The sequence below is a fragment of the Eptatretus burgeri genome, chromosome 11, assembly GCF_056783735.1.
Source record: "Eptatretus burgeri isolate ZD-2024b chromosome 11, Ebu_testis_v1, whole genome shotgun sequence".
Classification (NCBI taxonomy): domain Eukaryota; kingdom Metazoa; phylum Chordata; class Myxini; order Myxiniformes; family Myxinidae; genus Eptatretus; species Eptatretus burgeri.
In genome coordinates, this window is record NC_140971.1 from 78773294 (window position 1) to 78795961 (window position 22668).

Below are 22668 nucleotides of genomic sequence, written 5' to 3' on the forward strand. Positions count from 1 at the left end.
AAAAATCGGCATACGTTGGCTAAAACGTCAAGGTGTGACCGGGCCTTTAGATTCCTGTTTGGAATGATTTTCAATTTTGTTTCACTGCCAGGCAGGAAGACAGAGTAAAAAATATTATCTCACTCCTCTCTGCATATGCGCGATCGGGACAAATTCAGAGCCCAATTATTCCAAACCGGCAAACTTGTCCTCCTATTTATGTTCATATTTGTGTTCACAATATAACATTCAATTTAAATAAGTTGTTCCTCGATCATAAACTGATCAGACGGGCAGACAGACAAACATGAACCAATTACTTAACCCCGCATTTCGTTTCGCATGCACAGGGTAACTAAAACAGTACTCGGTGGAGCGGCACACAGGGAAACCTCTACCAGGCTGAACAGTTTAGCTTTTGTATTCCACCGATCGGCCGGATCTGCATCCGGATCTGAACCAAAATCTAATAGGCGGGTTCTTTTCATCGACCCAAATCATCTGCCAAGTTTTGTTTTGTCATTACCTGTCCAAAACTTTTTGAGATATCATGCTATATGTTGTTTTTGGCACTATCTCTCAATTATGAAGAATCACTTTAAAAAATATTAAATCCTCATATCCCGATTGGGATATTCACCAAAATTGAATCACTCGTCTTTGTGAGACACCCAACCTGTCCTCCAAATTGCGTCAGGATACATCCATAACGTTTTTAGATATCCTGCTCACAGACAAACAAACAGACATGCAGAAACGGGTGAAAACATAATCTCTATCCACCATCGGTGGCAGAGAAAATAATGGCAAAACATTGCAGTTGATGTCAAAGTACATAAACCTATGTAAAGAAACAGGTAAGTTACAGTAAATTTGCAGGTTTACCTTTGTATTTGGTGATAATCCAACAAAGAATGTTTCTACAACATTTTGGTCATACAGAATTTACATCTGTGTTATATACTGCCCAGAAAATCATGAAATGATGAGTGCAATATTGCAGGAGACATGACAAAAGAAGAGGAGGAGGGGTAGCCGTGCAGTGGGATGTTGACAGTAAGGGGAAGGGGGAACATTGGAGGTACGTTTAGAGAGGGCGGCGTGTTCAGCTGCTGAGGTCAGCATGAAGATGCAACAAGCGTCCTGCCGGTGTCCAATTGCCAATGCTATTTTGAAGTTGCGATTGAGGGGCTGACTCGGGCCAAGCGGATAGGCCTCAATACATCGTTGTTCTTAAAACCTCCCTTCCCATTGGCCTGCAATCATTATGTCAGGCGTTCTGCAAGTTAAAGGTAATGTTGGATGCCATGCAGTAAGTATTTTTCCAAGTTTGTTCAAACTGCCATAACTTTATTATTATTTGAGAGATGTGTTCATTGTCTGTATTGTATTATAAATCATTTTTAAAATGTGCTATCCGACTCCTCTAAATGCCATAATGTATTTCCCTCCCTTCATGTCCTCCATCCGAAATCTTCATCACCTTTTATATTTCTTTTCAAAAACTGGAGAACATCATTTGTGTCCCCATATGGGCTAGGCAGCCCCACTGACTCAGTCCCAAAGCTTTTACCTTTTACCATTATCCCACCCCTGCATGTGTGACTAGGAAACAGCACAGTAACAACTGATAAACAGATGAAAGCAACAGCTGGAGACAAAAAGGTGGTGAAACGAGTAGTGAGGCGGGTAGTTGGGAGTGGTAGCCTCATTTGCTTTCCCTCCACCTGGTTTCTCACTCTTGCCATCATCGCCACATGGTCAGCAGTAGCTGTTATCACTTTTGATCTGGTGAATTTCCACACGTACCTCGGTGAGCCAATTGTGGAGTTTTTTTACATTTGTGTTTCACAAAAATGAACAAAATAAAAGCCCCTTTTTGTGCATAGAACAATTGAAAAAGAGAAGGCAAATTACAACTTCAGTTGGGTGGTGGATTGATTGATTGTCTCGGCAGTCCGTCCGCCAAACATTTGATGAAAAAAAGAAAAAAAACAGCATTATTAAATCGTGCATTGTTGCATCGGTTGTAAAAGTTTTGATTGATTGTTCATATTTCACATCTCTGATTATAAATTGTTTGAAACACCCCTTTTGACCCCATATATACCACCCCCCTCCTCAATTTTTCCATGTCTCGTACACTCCTCACATCACTTCACACAGAACCAATTTGCGATGGGCCTTGTCCCTTGCCTGGTAAGCAAAAGAAACATCCATCTTTGCTCCATCTTACTCCGTTGCTGCATCGACACCACTTGTGATTCGTAATAAGTAGGATATAAGCTATAGTAGGATAAGCTATAGTATAAGCAGGATATAAGCCCGAAGTACTTAAAAATATATAAAAAATTTAACTTAAAAAAGAAGAATCATTCATTTCGTAGGCAGCCTATGGCTGCTGGTTGCATCATTGCTGGGGACACGGCTGTGTCACTGATGCAGTACCCCCTGCTGGCAGGATGGCTTGGAGGTACACACACTTGCCTCTTACCCATTTAGCCTGGGCTTGAATCTCGACCGAGCTATAAGGAGTTTGAATCTCGACCGAACACCAGGAGGAGTTTATAGCTTGGTCTACATTCAAATTTGGCCTAGACAGCTCAAAGGCAAGCTTGTATACCTCTACATCTATGCCATCTTGTCAGCCCACAAAAGGATGATATAAAATACAGAGATGCTCCCGCCAACAGAAGTATTGGGATGCACTCAAACTTGAGATGAACCCTCACAACCTGCACGTGCACATTTCTTTTCTCACGTTGCAAAGCTAGAATATGATTTATAAACGAGGATGCCTCAATATAAAGAGATGACTGAACTTCAACATTGAATGGTTATTGCATGCTGCAGATTTGGCAGTATTTCCATCGTAGTGGACCTCTTTCAAGTCAACTGGAAGTAATGTCCTTCAGAGACAAAAGAAAGCCAGCGATGTCATTGTTGGAAAAAGAAAAATCACAGATTGGAACAGAGGAAACAAACTATAAAGCATCTGATAATGCAAAGCCAGTCTGCTTTGAATTCAGAATTCTTCTTCTGAATGCTAAACGGTGCCTTTGACCTTTTGACCAAATTCCTAATTTGACTTCTCCATATTCTCGTTATGAAGCTTTGTTGAAAATTTGATGACAAAAGCTCAAATGATAATTAAAATTTCAGGTCAACTGCATGAAAATTGACAATTTTGTCACGTTGACTTTTGACCAAATTATTAATTTGTCTTCTCCGTATTCTCAGAAAAAAGCTTTGTTGAAAATTTGATGTCAAAAGTTCAAATGGCAAAAAAGTTATGACACGCACGCATGATTGCAAAACCTCGTCTCCCATGTTTAACATGAAATTTTGCAACCATACGCCTAATATAGGTTCCAGATATCCATAGAAAGCGTTTGTGATGGGGTTTGAGCTGTGTTCATTGCCAAAGGTGAAGCAACACTCCAGAGGAAATTGAATAATTCTACAAATTTCCCAACTGTCCCGACACCTTTGTTGCGATGCCATGCGGTTGATGGACCTAACGGCTTCTTGCTGTGCTAATCTGTCTTGCAGACATTTCCTTTTTTTATTATTATTATTATTATTATTATTATTATTATTATTATTATTATTATTATTATTATTATTGTATGCTCTTCTGCACCTGCTTCTCAATCACTTACGCAAGCAGCTTGTAACATCAATTGGCTTGTGTTGCGTTTCTTCATTCACACTGCCTTAAAGCCAGATAAATTACACTCGGCGCTCCATGATGCAGCCAATACTAATTTTGATGTCGGTCCAAGATTTTGTATGCTACAGCTGTTAAGCTGACTTAAATCTCTTACTTATGCCTTGGAATCCCAATCAAAGGGTGCAAGGTCACCAAGCTGGCTTTGTTGAAGCAGCAAGCATGTGACGCATGCTTTATGGATGCTGTGCAGCACATTGTTATACTAATATGTTTTCCACAATTCGTTTCATCATCAAAATATATGGTTGTTGCATATGGTTGGGAAAAAAGTCTCCAATTTAAAACCAGGCTTGGTGTCTGTTGGCAGGATGATGTTCAAAAACTCATCGCAGAACACCATTTACACTTTGACGGCGCCAATTTTATTTATTTATGCAGACCAAGAAGTAACCGAATGAAGAGGTTGAAACTAAAGAGAGAGGGTGGAAGACACACCAACAGCAGGGTAGAAGGACAAAACAGAGGAAGACCAACATCTCGGATCATCCCCAATCCCCAAACATGATGTTTTCTACCCTCGTTAACCCCACCCCATCACAATCCCTCCTCCATCCAAATTTCCAGCTTTCCCTCCTTGAAGTTTCCTTATGTATCCATCTTGTCCACCCTTCTGCCTCCATTCCTCCCCACACCCTTTGTTTGTACAAATATCCCTCTATCTTGTCCTGCTCTGCTGTTGACATTTTCTCTCTTTTTCTGTCTCTGTCCGTCTCCCTCTCCGTGTCTCTCCGTGTCTGTCTCTCTCTCTCTCTCTCTCTCTCTCTCTCTCTCTCTCTCTCTCTCTCTCTCTCTCTCTCTCTCTCTCTCTCTCTCTCTCTCTCTCTCTCTCTCTCTCTCTCTCTCTCTCTCTCTCTGTATCTCTCTCTCTCTCTCTCTCTCTCTCTCTCTCTCTCTCTCTCTCTCTCTCTCTCTCTCTCTCTCTCTCTCTCTCGATCCTTTTGCATCCTGTTACGTCCTGATCTGTTCAGTGTACTAGCTTTGATCATGTATTTTTTTTTAAATTGGAGAAATAAGGGATGTGGTAATAATGAGAGCAAGGGGAAGACACAGGGGGTTAAACAAGATGGATGGAGCCACAAACTCTCAACCACAGAAGTGGAAAATAAAACTGGAGAAGAAGCATAAATGGAAAAATAAATAAATAAATGGAACTTGGTAACCCAAAAAGAGGTGGGCTTGGAGAGGGGTTAATGAGGGGAGAAGTTACTATGTTTTTTTTTTTTTTAATAACAGGCTTCATGGGATGTTGTGGATATGACACAAGCATAATACCCCTAAGGCCTCCTCGTACATCTAAAGTTCACTGAGTGTTGTCCATGGCAGAGAGTGGAAGATAATTTTGTGTGGCATGGCTTTCTCGCGCGCTTTCTTTCCATGTCGCTTATATCTATAACTCCTAAAACTGAAAACGATTCTATTTCACCCAGTGTCTTTCCCGCAGGTCATGCAAACACATTTGGGTCGAAGGTCGATGAAGAAACAAAAAGTAAGAGTTTTATCGTTTGGTTTGTCTCTCTCTCTCTCTCTGCACAAGAGGATGACTTTTCAGTGCAGCTTTATTCTTTGTGGTATATTGCTGGCTATAAGATTATCAGCATGCATCAAAGAAAAAAAAACAAGACACAGCAGGATAGCTAGGATTTCAGTGGGCATGCCACAGTGAACTGTCAATCTCCAGATTCAAATCTCCTTTCGACTGAAATCCAGTTACAGTGTACCAATGCTGTGCATGTCACTTTACCGCATCTCAGAGAATTCCTTCCTTTACGGGAGATACTATGTTGAAAATGGAAGATGTACATTTGGAATTGTATGAAGCAGTTTCTGATTGGGTTGATGAGGGAAGCAGAGTGGATGTAGTGTATTTAAACTTCTCAGAAGGCATTTGATGAGGTTTCACATCGAAGGCTGTTGGCTAACCCTCGGGCTTGTGGAATGGCTGGTCAGGTATCTAATTGGAATAGTGATAGGAAGCTAAAAGTTTCAATGAGTGGGAGGATGTATAACCGAGAGGATGCAAGTACAGTAACGGGGTACACCTTATATTAGGGATCGGTACGATGAACATTATTATTCATTTACATCAATAATTTGAAGAGTGAGAAATTAAGAATAGGCTCATCAAATTTGCCAATAACACAAGGCCTGGTGTTAAGAGGGTTTTTTAAAAAATATATACAATGTCGAGGCTCATATAAGAGCTAATACAGACAATGTGCAACAAGGGGAGCAGAAGACGAGAGGGGCAGAAGAGGGAAGCACAAAACAGTGAGGAACAGAGACATTATATTAGGAGATCTGTGGAAGGGAGGGGGATGGGGTGGGATACATGGGGTAAACAAGATGGACACTACAGGGACTTTCAGGAAGGAAAGCAGGGAATTTGAAGGAGGTGGGTTTGGGGTGGATTGACAGGGGTAGAAAAGATCGAGGTTTTTGATGGGGGAAGATGAGAGATGGTGGTGAACAGCTGTTTTGAAGACCTGGAGGGAAAAGAGGGATTGAAGAGAGTGTGGGAGTATATTCCAAAGGCGGTAAAAATAGAGGAATAGAATTTTTTTTTTTAAATCACTCATAGAGTGACACTGAGTGAAATGGAACAGCACTCGGTAGAGCATATACCTCCGCTAGGATGAATAATTTACATTTTGTGTGCCAATGATGGGTCGGAATCTCAATCCGGACTTTAACCAAAATCGAATCGGCTTGTTCTTGCCACCTAACCAACTCAACCATCTAGTTTTGTCATAACTCATCCACAATTTTTTGAAATCTCATGCGATACATAGTTTTTGGCCCCATCCCTCAGGTCAGGTCAGGTATGGGAGCATGTGCCAGAACAGCGCGTCGTCACGTCCACTTTCCACCGGTACTCCAAGGGCCTCCGTCTGGCCATCCCCCAGGCAGATGCCAGACCCATCCCCATCTCCTTGAGATGCCGGTCAACCTGCTGCAACCACGAGGCACTTGGTCGGCCCATTGGCCTCCTCCACTCACGAGACTCCCTCGCTGAGAGACTCTGGTGAGCAGGATCAGCATCAGGAAAACGAGCCACATGTCCATACCGCCACAGCTGACGCTCACGGACTATGCAGGTAACAAATCTCATCCGAGTCTCTCTCAGCAACCGCTCGTTGGACACAAAATCCGACCAGCGATAGCCACGGATTCTTTGAAGAGACCTGGTACAAAGGAATTAAGTCTCCGTCTCAGATCCTTGGTCAGAGTCCAAGTCTCGCATCCATAGAGCAAGACTGGAAGCACCAAGGACCTGAAGACTCGGACTTTCGTCCTCCCGCACAGGTACCGGCAGCACCACACCCCATGATCCAGTGAATCCATGACTCCCCAGGCCCGACTCAGACGTCTATTGACCTCTGACTTACAGCCGGCAGAGACATGAATATCACTTCCAATGTAAGTAGAATTTCACATCTATCACTGCCAAGGAATATCACTCAGTGGTCAAGAATCACTTGAAAAACTCGCAGATCCAGATCCGGATATTCACAAAAATCGAATCAATTCGTCATTGTCACACACCCAACATGTCCATCAAGTTTAATCCAAATCTGTCCACAACTGTTTGCGATATCATGCAATATCGTTTTTAACCCCATCTCTCAATGGTGAAGAATCAGTTGATGATTAAATAATTCTTGTATCCAGATGCGAATTCGGATCTTCACCAAAATTGAATCAATTCTTCCTCGTGGCACTCCCAACCTGTCCACCAAGTTTTGTGTGAATCCATCCATAAACATTTGAGATATTGTGCTATTTATCGTGTTTGGCTAAATCTCTCAATGGTGAAGAATCACTTAGAAAATTCTCAGATCCAGATCCAGATTCGGATGTTCACCAAAATTAAGTGTTGCTATCCTTTGCAAGCCAAATGTACAAAAAAAAAATCAGAACGATTTCTTGAAAATTATGGCCAAAAATCGAGTGACAAACAGAGACATACAAACAGACAAACAGACAAATGCAACAGACCAACATACTTGGCAAAAAATTTTTACCAGAAGGGGGTGGCTGGCAGACCTTGAGTCCTTCCGGGAATATAGGGGGGGGACAGATCGCAGATAGAGTGTGGGGGGGGGAGGCCAGAGAGGAGATGGTAAAAAACAAAAAAGACCACCGACCTGCCTGCGGTGAGAGAGAGTGAGAGGCCCAAAGACTCAGCCTCATCGCAGGAGATACCAATGATCCTAAATTGCCTGGATTCCACAGCGTGAAGCTGAGAAAAGTGAGAGGGAGGAGCACCAGCCCAGCAGGGAGAGCAGTACTCCACTAGGCAGTGGATGAAAATTTTGTCCGTGATCAGGAGCTCAAGTGTGCCAAGGAAGGACCTTGGACAACGGAGGATGTCCAGTTGGTGACTGGCTTTGGAGGCCAGCTTGAAAATGTGGCATTCCCAGGAAAGAGCATGGCAGATAGTGAGACCCAGATGCTTGCATGAAAGGTCTTCCTCAAGAGGATTGTTGAGAAAGTAGATGGGGGTTCCAGACGGTCATTTTGGAGAGACATAGTGAGAGTGTGTGATTTGTCAGGATTGACAGATGTGTCACACATGTTGGACCAGTTTGTGATTTTACCCAGATCTGCAGAGAGCGAAGAAGCTGCTGCTTTCTGGTCTGAGGGATGACAGATGGTACGGCAGAGGGTGGAGTCATCAGCAAAGAGATAAAGAGGATTTTCCAGAAAGTCGGAGAGATCATTGATGAAAACCAGAAAAAGAACAGGGCCCAGAACATTAACCTGAGGAACTCCAGTCTGGACAGGAAGAGGGGATGAGAGAATTCCATTAAGGGCCACACATTGACTACGACAAGAGAGGAAATATGCGAGCCGTGAGTGGACACAGAGGGCTGATAAGATTCAGGAAAGTCTCGATACTTTCATTGATTAGGTAAAAGATTGGAAGATGCAGTTTAACAAAAAAATGTAAGGTGCTGGGGATGGGTAAGAATAATGAAAATAGGGATCACATGATGCAAGGGGCAGTCTTGGAGCATGTCACACAGGAGAAGGATCTGGGGATGGTAATAGATGTAGGGGAAGGAAGAGGGATAAGCAGTCAGCACAGTGCCAGGCAACTATAGCTAAAGCAAACAGGATTTTAGGTTGTACCAGCAGAGTACCCGCACAACGGGCGAGTAATGAAGTAAAGTATAGTAAGGATTCCAATGGGAGGTAAATTATAAATCAAAAGAGGTAGTGTTATCACTCTACAGGAATTTAGTAAGGTCTCATCTACAATATTGTGTACAGCTTTGGTCGCCACATCTCAGGAAATATAGCTGCCAAATAGAGGGATGAACATGGACTGAGTAGACCGATTCCAGGCTAGACCAAGCTATGAGGTACGGCTAAAACAGATAGGATGTTTTTTTAATGTTTGAAAGGAGGTGGTTACAATGGGATCTTATAGAAATGTTTCAGATCATGAAGGGTATAGACAAAATCAATGCAGAAGAGCTTTTCAGTGCAACGTACGGTGGTGGCAGGATCAAGGGCCATAGCCTGGGAGTAAAGAAGATGAGAGTTAGGATGGTCGCAAGGCAGGTGTCTTTTCGTCAGAGATGGTTCATGCATGGAATGGTCTCCCTGGAAGGTAATAGCAAGAGAAACGGTACATACGTTTAAACCGGAATGAATTTCAATACTGAGAAGCACAGGATGTAGAGAGGTACATGGACATTGGTTGGTCTGATTGGTAGCTTTGGTATGGATGGGTGACTCCATACATGTGGAGAGACTGTGTGTCTGTGAGACAGTCTCATTACAAAGTGAACATGCTGTCACTGTTTGTTCATTCATCTGCCTACAACCACCTTCAACCCCCACCCTCCCCCTCAAAAAATGATTATACGCACATCAAGAAGAAAAAAAAATCACCTTCGTGAAGGTCCTGTGCCTGTCCCACCGTTCTCCTCCCCACTGTTCCACCAGTGAAATTAGGTCGATAACCTGATAGATCCAGTGAAATTAGGTCGATAAAATGTGGTTTTAATCGAGCACAGGCATTTTGGGCCAAATTTTTTATCCTGTGTCAAATTTTCTTGTACAAAGATGTTGATGTGAAAGTTATTCATTAGCAAAGTGGTACAGCTTCATATTTTTGCTGACACCAACGTCTCAGACAAAGACGGCAATCTTGTTAAACAGTTCGGCAAGCCCTGTTTTTTTATTTTCTTCAAGTCTCTCTGTGGTTATTTGAAAGTGCTTATAAAGTAATTATGGATGTTATGGGTGGTTGAACAATGCCTCCGCAGCAGAAGTAAAATGATGAGTTCACCATATGCCACTCCCAAACCTAAAATGGTTTTTAAGGAGTTAATATAATGTCTCGGATTGTCCTAACAGTGAGGCTTGAAGTGTCCTGTCTGCCTGACAACACATGATTAACGGATCTCAAAAATTCTCCTCGTGGGGGTTGGTGCTGTCCTTAACCCTCGTTCGTGAGTCATTGTCACACATACTTGTTTGCACGTGGGGAAAGGGAGGGTATTGTTGCCATGTTGAGTTAAACTCTTTTAAGGTTTACAAGGCTCATGTTGTTCATGAACGCATCTTGGACTGGGATTCGATTTTTGAATTGAGCTTGCTGGTTGCATGATTACCGAGGTGTGGCTGTTCCACTGATGTGGTGTTCCTGTACATTAAGCCAGGAGTTTGTAAGTTGTTCAGGGTTGTTCGGGGTGGGGGGGGGAGGAGAGTTTGGGGCATAAAGGCACCCTCCACTGGTTGGGAATGTTTCTATAGCTGAGAATTTATCCTGGACAGGACTCTTATCTCTCAAACTGTGATTTTGTAGCCTGTGATTACATTGAGGTTAGTGTTGTGGTTACCAGATTCGCAAACCACCATTCAGGTCCCTTAGGTGAGGTATCTCGGTAAGTGCATGTGTAGTTAGGCCCAAACCCGTTGTCTAGTGGGAATACATGTCATTTATACGTGCTGCGACTCTTTAGGATAGCCGTTTTTCTTTTACTATCTTTATTTTGGACCAACCGCCATGATCACAACCACAACATCAACCACCGACCACAACCACCGCTTCACCACAACCGCCACGACCTTCCCGTCACACCTCGCCACCGTAGCATCACCACCGTTCTTGCCCCGCTGTGGGTACCGGTGTTGGACTCATGCAGAACGCGCGTCGAACAGCGTGTACAAAATCACGGATTTTCTGCTTCAAAAACGGATCGAAAACGACACACGCCCACTTTTTGCCGTCCAATCGGTGAGCGAGGGGCGAATTGGCCCCGCCCCCAGGGCGATCGATATATGCAAATTTGTGGATCAAAAAGCCTTCACGCCCACTTTTTCTCGGGCCAATGGGGAGCGAGGTGAAAGGTCAAAGGGAGGGGGTCAAAGGCGAAGTTACGGGGGGATAAAAGGACGGTGTTCGTCAGTCAAAGGAGTCGTAAAAGTCGGAACGAGGGAGTCAGCAGAACGGGAACGAGAGAGTCAGCAGAACGGGAGTCGGAGTCACAGTCACAAACAAGAACGGGTCGGAGAGTCAAGAAGAGGAGAGTCGGAAGCAGAGGGTCAAGACTTCGCGGGCGGTGGAGCTGCTCGTCGTGTGCGTTGAAGTCGGAACGGAGGGGACGAGCTGTGGAGAGGCGGCGACAGCGGACGAGGGGGTGCTCGCGTCGTGCAAGGAGCTGCGCGCCCGAGGGAGGCCGACAGCGCGACCTGGCCGAGGTGGAGACGCTCGTCGCACATAATAAAGATCCTCCATACCCCGAGCATCAGCAACCCCCTCCTGTTTCCCCCCGCGCTGAGATAGTGCGACCAAGGGGGCCCCGTTCCCACCCCCCTGCCAGGCACTGTCCACGAGGCCCGCGGGTTGCGGGGCCATCGCCGCTCCGCGTCTCATCACCAGACGGGTAGGCCCGACCCGGTCTCGGCCTCAGGCCTACCTCATTCTTGGGGGATTTCTTTTCCTTGGTTTTGGGTATGTGTTGTCGGCGCCGTCTGTGAAGTAGAATTGTATAAGTGTTGCCGTGTGCTCGGTAGTCGGTATTAGCTCTGCACTGTGTTTTCACTTTTATGTTTGCTTTTTGTGTAAATGGAATTGTGTTTTCTTTTTTTTGTGTGCATTTGGTGGAATTGTATTTGTGTGCTTCCCGTGTGCCGAGAATAAATGTGCTTTATTGTTGAACTGTTTCCCGCTTCGCTTCGTCTTTTCCCCCATTGAATCCCCATCTTGCTTCACGTAAAGGGTTGGCAGTGGGCTGAACACGCCCGATAATTAATCGAACCGTCGAGGTCGACGATAACACCGCTCGGTTATTCTGATAGTACGGAACGGGTCGCTTAAGTGGCCCGTGTCCGAAGTCGACCTGCGGCGAGGTGCGATCGCCCGGTCTACCCTCCGTGTGGGTACTTAGGTAGTTCGAATTTGGCGAGCAACCCTATCCCACGCGGGGGCTGATTGGCTCGATCGCGGTGAGACCGAAAGGTCCACCCGTGACTGGTTCCCGGCGTTAGTCCGAGAGGGTCACGACTGGATTGTCCGTCCGGTGGGCGACGTGCCGCGATTCGAGTTACGTGGCCGTCAGCACGCCGGCGGGCGCGAAAACCGCAACACTGGTGTCAGGAGTGGGATACAAATTCATCGCCCTCCTCGCGGCACTGGTATCGGAGAGCAGGAAAACAGGCTCTCCTGTCTCCAATGAAATTCACGGGAATCGGTCCAGGGGTGAGAGAAGCGACCCCCGATTCCCTCCAAATTACGAGCGAGCAAATTAACCCTTCACGAGAAGCAAGATGGCGTCTCAAGGCGAGCGGGAGCCGGGGGTATTAGAAATGTATATGTGTAGTAATGTAGAATCCATGGTCCAGGATGGAATCCCCGAGCAGGAAATGTTGATTGTGCAGGAACACGGACTCGCCCAACTAAACCCAGAGCCCGAAATGGGTGCGGCAGCGGCCGCAGTGTATGACACCTCCCCCCCCCTCTCCACCAAAACCCTTGCTGAAACGGCTCAGCTGAGTGCACCCGACGTGGCCCAGCTATGCGCCATGCTGGCGGCAATGACAAATGAAATAAAAAACGAAATGAAAGGCATGAACGAAAAGATGGATGCGAATACACAGCAAATAAACGGAATGGAAGCAAACATGAAGGAAGAAATGAAAAAGCTGCGGGGTGAGACGCAGAACATGGGCCGAAGCCTGCAGGCGGGCATGAAGGCCGTGACCGGGGAGATAAAAATGGCGACTCACGTGTGGGATCAAACGAGCTGGGTGGGGGTGCAACGGCTGAGAGGCCCGCGGTGGAGGCGGGTGAAAAAATAATTCGTGGAACGTGTTGGGCGAGGGTCGTGACGATGACCGAAAGGGAAAAATTAAATGGGGAGACCAAAACGTGTGAGACGAGACACGAGGTGACGACAAAGGAAAAAATAATAGTTGAGACAAGGGAGGTAAAGGGTGAAGAGTTGGCAGAGACACGGGAGATGGGAACGATAGAGGGAAGACTACACGATGAAGACGGGGTAAGTGACGCACACACACACACGGAGGTAGTGGAGGATAATGGGGGTGAGCTCGCGGAGCGTGTAGGGACCCGGTGCGAGCAGCGGGATGGCCTCCTCGAGGAACGGGAGCAGGGAGTATGCCCCCTTGAGGCGAGTCACGACCAGGTGAGTTCGGTCGTGCTTTGCGAGGTTGAGGGGACGAGTGCTGTGGACGGGTGCACGGAGAGCTTGGGGGGTATAGAGGCCCCGGAGACCCTTGTGGGGATACGAATCCCCAGTGTGGTTGTCCCTGTGTGTGTGGTGCAAGGTGTGAGTGCGGCACCGTGTGTGGAAGCGACCCCGTGTGTGAGTGGTGTGGTGGCGATGTTGCCGGAGTACGTGCTTCCCAGCACACCGTGTGTGTGGATGAGGCACGGAATGCGAGCCAGGCACCGCGGGTTAGTGCCCCCGCGTGTATGAGTGAGGCACGGTGTGTGGATGAGGCACCGCGGTTGAGTGCCCCCGCGTGTGTGGATGAGGCACCGCGGGTTAGTTCCCCCGCGTGTGTGGGTGAGGCACCGTGTGTGGAAGAGACCGCGTGTGTGAGTGTCGCCGTGTGTATGAGTGAGGTACCGCGGGTGAGTGCCCCCGCGTGTGTGGATGAGGCACGGTGTGAGAGTAGTGAGGCACGCGTGAGTGAACGGCCGTGTGCAAGGTCGCTGTGTGCAAGGGAGACCGTGTGTGTGAGAGAGCGGTATGTGAGGGAGATGTCGGTTGGCATGCGGGAGCACGCAGCCGCGTCTCCCGGTGTGAATGTGATGGTGTGGACTGTGTGCGTCGTAACACGCAGGTGTGCGTGGGTGGAATGGAGACGACGACGGCGACAGAGGAGAGAAAGCCGAGTAGCGGCTGTAGTTGTTTCGAGGACCGTGCCGGGTTCGCCCAGCAGTGAGCACGCGGTTCGTGCTGTGCAACGCACGAGACCACCACGTGCTCGCCTGCGAGTGAAGTCCCGGTCCGGAAACGCACGCGGTGGATTTGCCGATCCCGCGGACGGACAAAGTTTAGGCAGGTAAATGGATTTGGACCGGACGGGTTCTCCACGCGATCGTGTGTGTTCAGCTCCAACGGGCAAAGCACATGTGTTCGCGTGGGAAACCCCTCGAGACGTGGGGCTTGTGTTTTTTTTTGCGCACGGTGACGTCATGGCTGCACGTGTGGTTGGAATCCGGCAGGAGGGGTATCTCTGCCGGATGGCACCGTCCAAGGAGGGACGAGGAACACGTGCAGCTGCATGACGTCACGGACAGGTGCAAAGTGCGCGAGCTCTGAGTTGCCGCGCAGGTGCTGCGCATGGGAAAAAAAAAAAAAGAAAGCCAAGCCTCACTTTCGGGTGCAAAGGATTCCTGGGCAAGGGGTGAAAGACCCCCTTACCTGGGCACAGGATGAAAACTAGTTAGGGGGAAGGGTTAGCTTAGCTAGACCGACTTCATGGGGCAGGGGTAAGTCCTCATGGAGTCCGTGGAATGGATTAGTTAGAGGGATTGTAGCCAGATTTAGGTTGGGAAATAAAATGATTGATTTGGAGACCGTGACAGACTTGTGAGTGTGTAGAGGGGACGTAGTTTAGCTACGTAGTGTTAAATGGAACGTGCTGTAGTTTAGGGGACGACGTGGGAGCACGAGTTAGTTAGGGGAGGTAGTTAGGAGGATGGCAGAGTTCGGTGGTGTGTGTGTTGAAGAGTTGTTGGTGAGTTATAATGTGGAGACATGTTGAGGAGTGAGGCCAGTGGGTCTGTGTGAGTGGAGCGAATGGGGAATGCATGGTGCGATGAGTGATTGGGGGAGGAGTGACTCCCGCCCAAAGGGACCCCGGGTCAGAGTAAAGTGAGTTAGCTGGGTTAGTCAAATTGAAAAATGGAGGTCGTTTTGTTGTTGGTGGGAAAGTAGGCTCGAGACCCATTTGGAGGGGTGCAGGACCCCTGTTGACGGGCTTGGGAGCGTGGCTGCGAAAGGTGAGTATCGCTGAGTGGGTACCCCGGGCACCAGGCTAGTCGGCCGCGGTAGGCCAAGGGCCCATGGGGGGCCGGGATAGCGTAGTGGGCACGGGTGCGCCTGCTTGGTGCGGGGGCCCGGGGCGCCATTAGCCGCGTGGGCAGTGCAGTGGGCACGGGTGACCCTCGGAAAGGGGCCCGGGAGGCCGGCCTGCCGCGAGTGCGTTTCAGGGGAGGTGCCATGGGGGGCACTCCCCGGTGTTAGGGAGCTGGTAGGCTCGGAGGCAGTGTAGTGCCCGGGGGTGCCATAGCGGGAGAATCGGCAGAGGGTCGTGCCTGTCAAAGGGAGCCACGTGTCCCAGCCAGGAGACCGTGTGAGGGCACGGAGAGAAAATTGGGGGGTGAGGCCCGAAATTGTGAGGACACCAACACAGGCGACGGGAATCTGGGTTGATAGAACCAATAGTTTAAGCGAGAGGCGCTTGTTGAAAGCCCCGGGGTAGTTTAACAGTTAAATGGTTAGGGTAGATTAGGAGATGTACCCCTCCGCACCATCCATCCCCTCGCTGTCGTTGTGGGCCGCTGGACCCACTTGGTGTTAAGATCGCCAAACTCTGGGGAGGCCATTCTGAGGCTTCATTGGGCCTCGACACAGGACGCTAGCTCTCCCTTATTCCCCTCTGGGAAGGGAACGTAGGGGTTGGGAGCAGAGCTAGGTGACAGAATAGGGTTAGAACAAGGACGATAAAGGGGGTTAGGGACGATTTATAGTGGGGGAGTAAAAATAAAAACAACAAAAAAAAATAAGTTGGGGCTAAATTGGGGTTTGACAAATTAAGAGTGGGTATGTACAGTGACAGGCAAGGCGATAGGTTGGGAGGGAGACAGGTAGGTAGGTCCGAGCCCGCCCTCCAAGTGGCCAGCACCACCGCACTCCCTCCACCAACCTCCACTGAACGGCAAGAGCTGGCCAACTTCATCGGCAGCTGTTGTTTTGCTGCAAGGCCTGTGCCATCTGCTGGCTGTTTTTCTTCAAGGCCTGTGCCGGCCAGTTCATCTGCCGGCTGTGTTTGCCTGCAGCGGCCTTCTTCTGCGGGCTGCGTTTGCCTGCTGCCTTTGCCATGCCATGCCCACTGCCCCTGTTCACCAGCCCCCGTTCAATTTTTGCTTTGCCCCCCCCTGTTCATTTTCATGTGCGCCAGGATCCGCAAGGCAACAGTTTGCAAGCTGCGAGAACTGCCCTGTTGGCAGCTACAACACGGGCCTGCAGTGGCGGCCCGTGCACCGTGTTTGTGTTCATGCATCCATTCGTTGTGTTCATTGCGTGTGCCACTTGAGCTGGCACGGAGACTGCGTTGTGCAGCCCATGCACCGTTGTGGTTCACTGCGTTCAGTTCAAAAGGGAAGGCCTTGGACTGCGTGTGAGCAGCCAGCCACGTTCCCTGTCACCTGCATTGTTTTGAACCAGAGACTGCATGCGGGCAGCCTGGCTCCCTGTTAACTGCTTTTCTTTTGCAGAGTTCAGTGATCCTGGGCCATGGTTTAGTGTAAGATTTGTAAGTTAAGGTTAAGATGTACTGTACATATGAGTGCGCCCCCGGCATGTATGTCTTAGCGCCGGCAATTTTATTTAAGTCGTCCGTGTGAGTGAGTTTGTTTAGGTAGTTACGCAGCCCTCAGGTTATTTATTTTGGGGACACGAATACCATGAATGTCGCACTCAGGGATCCGTAGGTAAAGTGTACTAGGGGAAAACTACACATGATGGCACACGAAAATTTGACGACTCGGGACGAGTCTGTAAAAAGGGAAGGGGGTAGTGTTGTGGTTACCAGATTCGCAAACCACCATTCAGGTCCCTTAGGTGAGGTATCTCGGTAAGTGCATGTGTAGTTAGGCCCAAACCCGTTGTCTAGTGGGAATACATGTCATTTATACGTGCTGCGACTCTTTAGGATAGCCGTTTTTCTTTTACTATCTTTATTTTGGACCAACCGCCATGATCACAACCGCAACATCAACCACCGACCACAACCACCGCTTCACCACAACCGCCACGACCTTCCCGTCACACCTCGCCACCGTAGCATCACCACCGTTCTTGCCCCGCTGTGGGTACCGGTGTTGGACTCATGCAGAACGCGCGTCGAACAGCGTGTACAAAATCACGGATTTTCTGCTTCAAAAACGGATCGAAAACGACACACGCCCACTTTTTGCCGTCCAATCGGTGAGCGAGGGGCGAATTGGCCCCGCCCCCAGGGCGATCGATATATGCAAATTTGTGGATCAAAAAGCCTTCACGCCCACTTTTTCTCGGGCCAATGGGGAGCGAGGTGAAAGGTCAAAGGGAGGGGGTCAAAGGCGAAGTTACGGGGGGATAAAAGGACGGTGTTCGTCAGTCGAAGGAGTCGTAAAAGTCGGAACGAGGGAGTCAGCAGAACGGGAGTCGGAGTCACAAACAAGAACGGGTCGGAGAGTCAAGAAGAGGAGAGTCGGAAGCAGAGGGTCAAGACTTCGCGGGCGGTGGAGCTGCTCGTCGTGTGCGTTGAAGTCGGAACGGAGGGGACGAGCTGTGGAGAGGCGGCGACAGCGGACGAGGGGGTGCTCGCGTCGTGCAAGGAGCTGCGCGCCCGAGGGAGGCCGACAGCGCGACCTGGCCGAGGTGGAGACGCTCGTCGCACATAATAAAGATCCTCTATACCCCGAGCATCAGCAACCCCCTCCTGTTTCCCCCCGCGCTGAGATAGTGCGACCAAGGGGGCCCCGTTCCCACCCCCCTGCCAGGCACTGTCCACGAGGCCCGCGGGTTGCGGGGCCATCGCCGCTCCGCGTCTCATCACCAGACGGGTAGGCCCGACCCGGTCTCGGCCTCAGGCCTACCTCATTCTTGGGGGATTTCTTTTCCTTGGTTTTGGGTATGTGTTGTCGGCGCCGTCTGTGAAGTAGAATTGTATAAGTGTTGCCGTGTGCTCGGTAGTCGGTATTAGCTCTGCACTGTGTTTTCACTTTTATGTTTGCTTTTTGTGTAAATGGAATTGTGTTTTCTTTTTTTTGTGTGCATTTGGTGGAATTGTATTTGTGTGCTTCCCGTGTGCCGAGAATAAATGTGCTTTATTGTTGAACTGTTTCCCGCTTCGCTTCGTCTTTTCCCCCATTGAATCCCCATCTTGCTTCACGTAAAGGGTTGGCAGTGGGCTGAACACGCCCGATAATTAATCGAACCGTCGAGGTCGACGATAACACCGCTCGGTTATTCTGATAGTACGGAACGGGTCGCTTAAGTGGCCCGTGTCCGAAGTCGACCTGCGGCGAGGTGCGATCGCCCGGTCTACCCTCCGTGTGGGTACTTAGGTAGTTCGAATTTGGCGAGCAACCCTATCCCACGCGGGGGCTGATTGGCTCGATCGCGGTGAGACCGAAAGGTCCACCCGTGACTGGTTCCCGGCGTTAGTCCGAGAGGGTCACGACTGGATTGTCCGTCCGGTGGGCGACGTGCCGCGATTCGAGTTACGTGGCCGTCTGCACGCCGGCGGGCGCGAAAACCGCAACATTATGTTTTCACCCCTGTGTGCGTCTGTCCATCTGTGAGCAGGATATCTGAAAACAATATGTTCGGATTTGGACGAAAATTTGAGGACAGGTTGGGTGTGTTGATAAGGACGAATTTGTTCCATTTTGGTGAAGATCCGGATGCGGATTCGGATACTATAATTAATTATTTTAAAAGTGATTCTTCTCCATTGAAAGATGTGACCAAAAATGATACTTAGCACGATATCGAAAACCGTTGTGGACTAGTTAATGCCGAAACTTGGTGGATGAGCTGGTGAGGTGATAAGAACAAGCCGAATAGATTTTGGTTCAGGTCCTGCTGCAGATCTGGCCTATCAGTGGGATACAAAATGTAAACTGTTCAGCCTGGCGGAGGTGTGCGCTACCGAGTGCCGTTCTAGTTTAGACATGTGCACAATGTTGGTTTCATACAAATACTATTTAGTGAATAATTTACATCTACATACTATGCCTTATCAATGACGGCAGAATCATAGCACCTGGAATGACCGAGTTGTGAAGTCATAACGTAGTTCACAATGTGATAATATCAAAAATAAAAGTATTCCAACCCGAGACCTACCAACAGGGGTCTTTTTGGACCCCAAGCATACATTTTGATGTAATATTTCTATATTAGTTTAACAATGTATTTCATGCTTTATTAGTTTGTTCACCTATATGTGCTGGCAATATATACATATTACGTTTTAAGATCCCACCTTGCTGCACAGTTACAAGCAAATCATTTCTGGGGTCCAAATAGACCCCAGTTGTTTTCTTTCAATTTTTCTGAATGTGTGATCACTTCACATGGTATTTGTATCGTAAAAGTCCTTAATTTTTTTTTTTCATGCTTATGTTTGTTTACTTTATCACTAAAACTTAATCAAATCAAAATAATTAAGTTTCCCCATTCGTGTGAAACTTCAGTGGATTGAATGAAATTTCGTGATTCTGAGTTGAGGTTATAGAAGTCCCCAGTTTGAAGGTTAATTATATTTCTATTGTTTATTTTCTTATGTTTGTTGACTTTATCAATAAAACACCATGTTTAGTCATTGATGTGAAACTTTGGCAGATTTAGTGAAATTGAGTGGTTTTGAGTTGGGGTCTGATAAGCCCCCAGTTTATAAGATAAGGTAGTAAAATATGTTGGTGGGACTAAACTTAAATATTCTTATTCAATTTACACAATGTCAAGTACAGCTTTGATAGAAAGTCATAAATAGACAAAGGAAGTGCTATGTGAATGCAGAAAACTCATGAGAATTAGTGTTTGGTGACACCCAGAGGATGACAATGAAAGTTCAGGTTCCTTGTCCATGTCTGAACAATGGATGGAATCAACAGTCGAGGTTTGGTAACCACCGTGGGAAGCAAGGAGAAAATGGACATTTCGGGCATTAACCCATCGTTGGAGCAAAAGAGGTGGTTAGCAAACCTCGATCAACGTCCTACTGATTCCATAAATTATTCGCCCCGTCCAAGACGATATACTTTTTTTTATTCTGCCAGTCTGTCTGTCTGTTTCTGTCTCTCACTGACCTTTCTTTTGATTAAATACAAAAAGTCTGGGTATCTGTTTAGAGAAATAATAAGACATCGGTAGCACATATGTGTTGTGCTGTATTTTAGTTCGTATCGGTTTGACTATCTACTGTGTGACCTCAAAGTGAGACAACCATTCAGATCGAGTTTGACCTTCAGTTCTATGGGTTGGGGGGGGGGGGTGGGGACAAAGTTGCAAGAACACTCCCCTTGTTCACTCCAATAAAGACCGATCATGTGGTTCGTAAATATATCAGTTTATAGAGCTTTCATACAGAGTGGTTAATCGTACTTGCAAAGATTACTTTTGCAGAATCAGGCAGGTGAACTGGTCCTTTTAACGTGGAAAAACTTGCTTTCAACATCTACGGCTCATGTCGGAGTTGCACAATATCTCCTGCAGGACAAGAATACGAGGATACATCAATTACTTACCTTTACATGAACCACAAAGACAAGAATACTTCTTTTAATGGCCCCAATTATTTCCACTTTCTTATGGGATCACCAGGGAACGTTTTTAGGGCCAAGCCAGACCTGACGGTTGACTGGAAGGTGGCAAAATCTGGAATTTGTTCAAGATGTCAGAGATAACTCGCCTACGCCTCGTGAAAGACACGATGGGATCTTTAATGAGCACCAATAACTAGTTCTGGCAGATGGATCCGATGGACAGCGCGCACGTTGATGCATCGCCCTGCAAATGAAATGCCAGGATGAAAGTTTATAGCTCGGTTGAGATTTTAAACCCAGGCTTGATAGCTCAAAGTTGAGTTTGCACACCTGTAAACGATACTGTTGGCAATCACCTTTCATCAACATCAAGTGTTATCTTGGAGTGTGCGATCTTAACTCAACAAACTTCATGCTTCAGACGTCGATGACAGAAGCAAGTTGTTACATTCTCTTTAGTGTCAGCCACACATAAATTTCATTTTTCTTTGTCGGCTTTCACAACGATTTCTGGAACAGTCGTTGGCAATTCTTGTTCATTCATATGCAGCACAAGGTTGTGGGGTAGCATCATTGGCTGAGGGTGCAGCCGTGCCTTTGATGCAATGCCCTCTCTGCTGGTTAGGTCAGGAATTTGGAATTTGTTTAGGGTGCTGGCGATAGCTTGCCTACTCTTCATGAAGGACACAATGGGGTGTTTAATGTCCACTTACTAATTTCGGCAGACGGGACATCCGTTGTACGTCCATCTGAGGGACGGCACACACACACTAATCAATCACCCTTCCTCTGAAACACTGGGATGACAGTTTATAGCTGGATCGGGGCTTCAGACCCAGACGAGACAGTTTAGAGTATACCTTTCAGCCATCCTGTCAACCCTGTCATTGCCAATTAACCTCCAGCACAATTTTATGACCTTTCAACTCTTATAATTTATGTTGAGGATGTTCCATTTGCTGATTTATGATTTATGATCGATCACTAAAGGGTGAGGCGCAAATGGTGGGTGGGGAGGGGGAGTTGTAACATATAATATTTTACTCGTATTCCTGGTCCACAAACTTATATTAATCGATTTGTGACATGATGACATACGTGTTTCTTGTGTGTGCAGTACAAACAAGAAAGGAAGCTCAGAACGACGATGGCAAAGGAGAAGAAGAGGCAGGAGAAATGGGCAAACTTTACATCCAAAGTGATGGAGGTAAAGCAGAAGGCAAGAAGCCCATGGTCTGGCTGGAAGAGATAGAGGCCTGGAGGACAAAGCCAAGAGTGATTAAGAGGGGAAAAGAAAGCAAAAGGAGAGATAACCCTGGAAGAAAGCCAAAAGGAAATTGAAATTCTCAGCAAAGAGGCAGACATTTAATAACAAAAAGAAAATGGAAAAGGGATTTCTCTAAATTGCTTATAAGCCAAGCAAATGAACTTGTTTTTAAAAATGCTATTCTCATGATTCGTACCCTGAAAACGATTCTGCATCGGTGGTGAACCACCACCGGGTTGCTGTTGTTGTCGTCAAAGCAATTTTAACGCGGCAGTTGGAGAAGTGTTCACAATCCATGGGTTTTCAATTGCCAGGGACAGACAAACAAAGGGTAAAAATGACTTCAAATTTGTGCCATTTTCGTGTGTGATCTCTTCTTGTACGAGCGACGAGTATGTGCGTCATTTTGATTGAACAAAGGCACAGCATTTCCCTGTTCTGGAAAAACGTTTTGGTTTTTTTTCAATTCTACATAGAAACCTTCATTCGTGAAGCTTAAAAGCATTGTGAATTACAATTTTGCAAGAACACTATAATAGTGGCTATACCCTGAAATCTGCACACCCTTAGGGTGACGAGGAGAGAAATATGGAGAGATGTCCCTGAAGAGGCAATGTGCAATGATCAAGTGCAATTGTGAAAGTGTGTATTAACAGCAGT

General features: G+C 47.2%; 1 protein-coding gene across 4 annotated transcripts; it reads left to right on the top strand.

Annotated features, from left to right (window-relative positions):
- Positions 1 to 1073: 1073 nt before the first annotated feature.
- Positions 1074 to 22455, top strand: LOC147017448 (triadin-like). Of its 4 annotated transcripts, none has more exons than XM_085847112.1 (5): positions 1078 to 1271; positions 1589 to 1792; positions 2146 to 2178; positions 5154 to 5198; positions 21859 to 22455. In XM_085847112.1, exons 1-5 carry the CDS (start codon positions 1247 to 1249, stop codon positions 22080 to 22082), a joined length of 531 nt encoding a protein of 176 aa, XP_085703238.1. In that variant the 5' UTR covers positions 1078 to 1246; the 3' UTR covers positions 22083 to 22455. The 4 variants fall into 4 exon arrangements, with proteins under 4 accessions (XP_085703241.1, XP_085703238.1, XP_085703240.1 ...); XM_085847113.1 differs by having other exon boundaries at positions 1079 to 1291; XM_085847114.1 differs by lacking the exon at positions 2146 to 2178.
- The last annotated feature ends 213 nt before the right edge of the window (positions 22456 to 22668 follow it).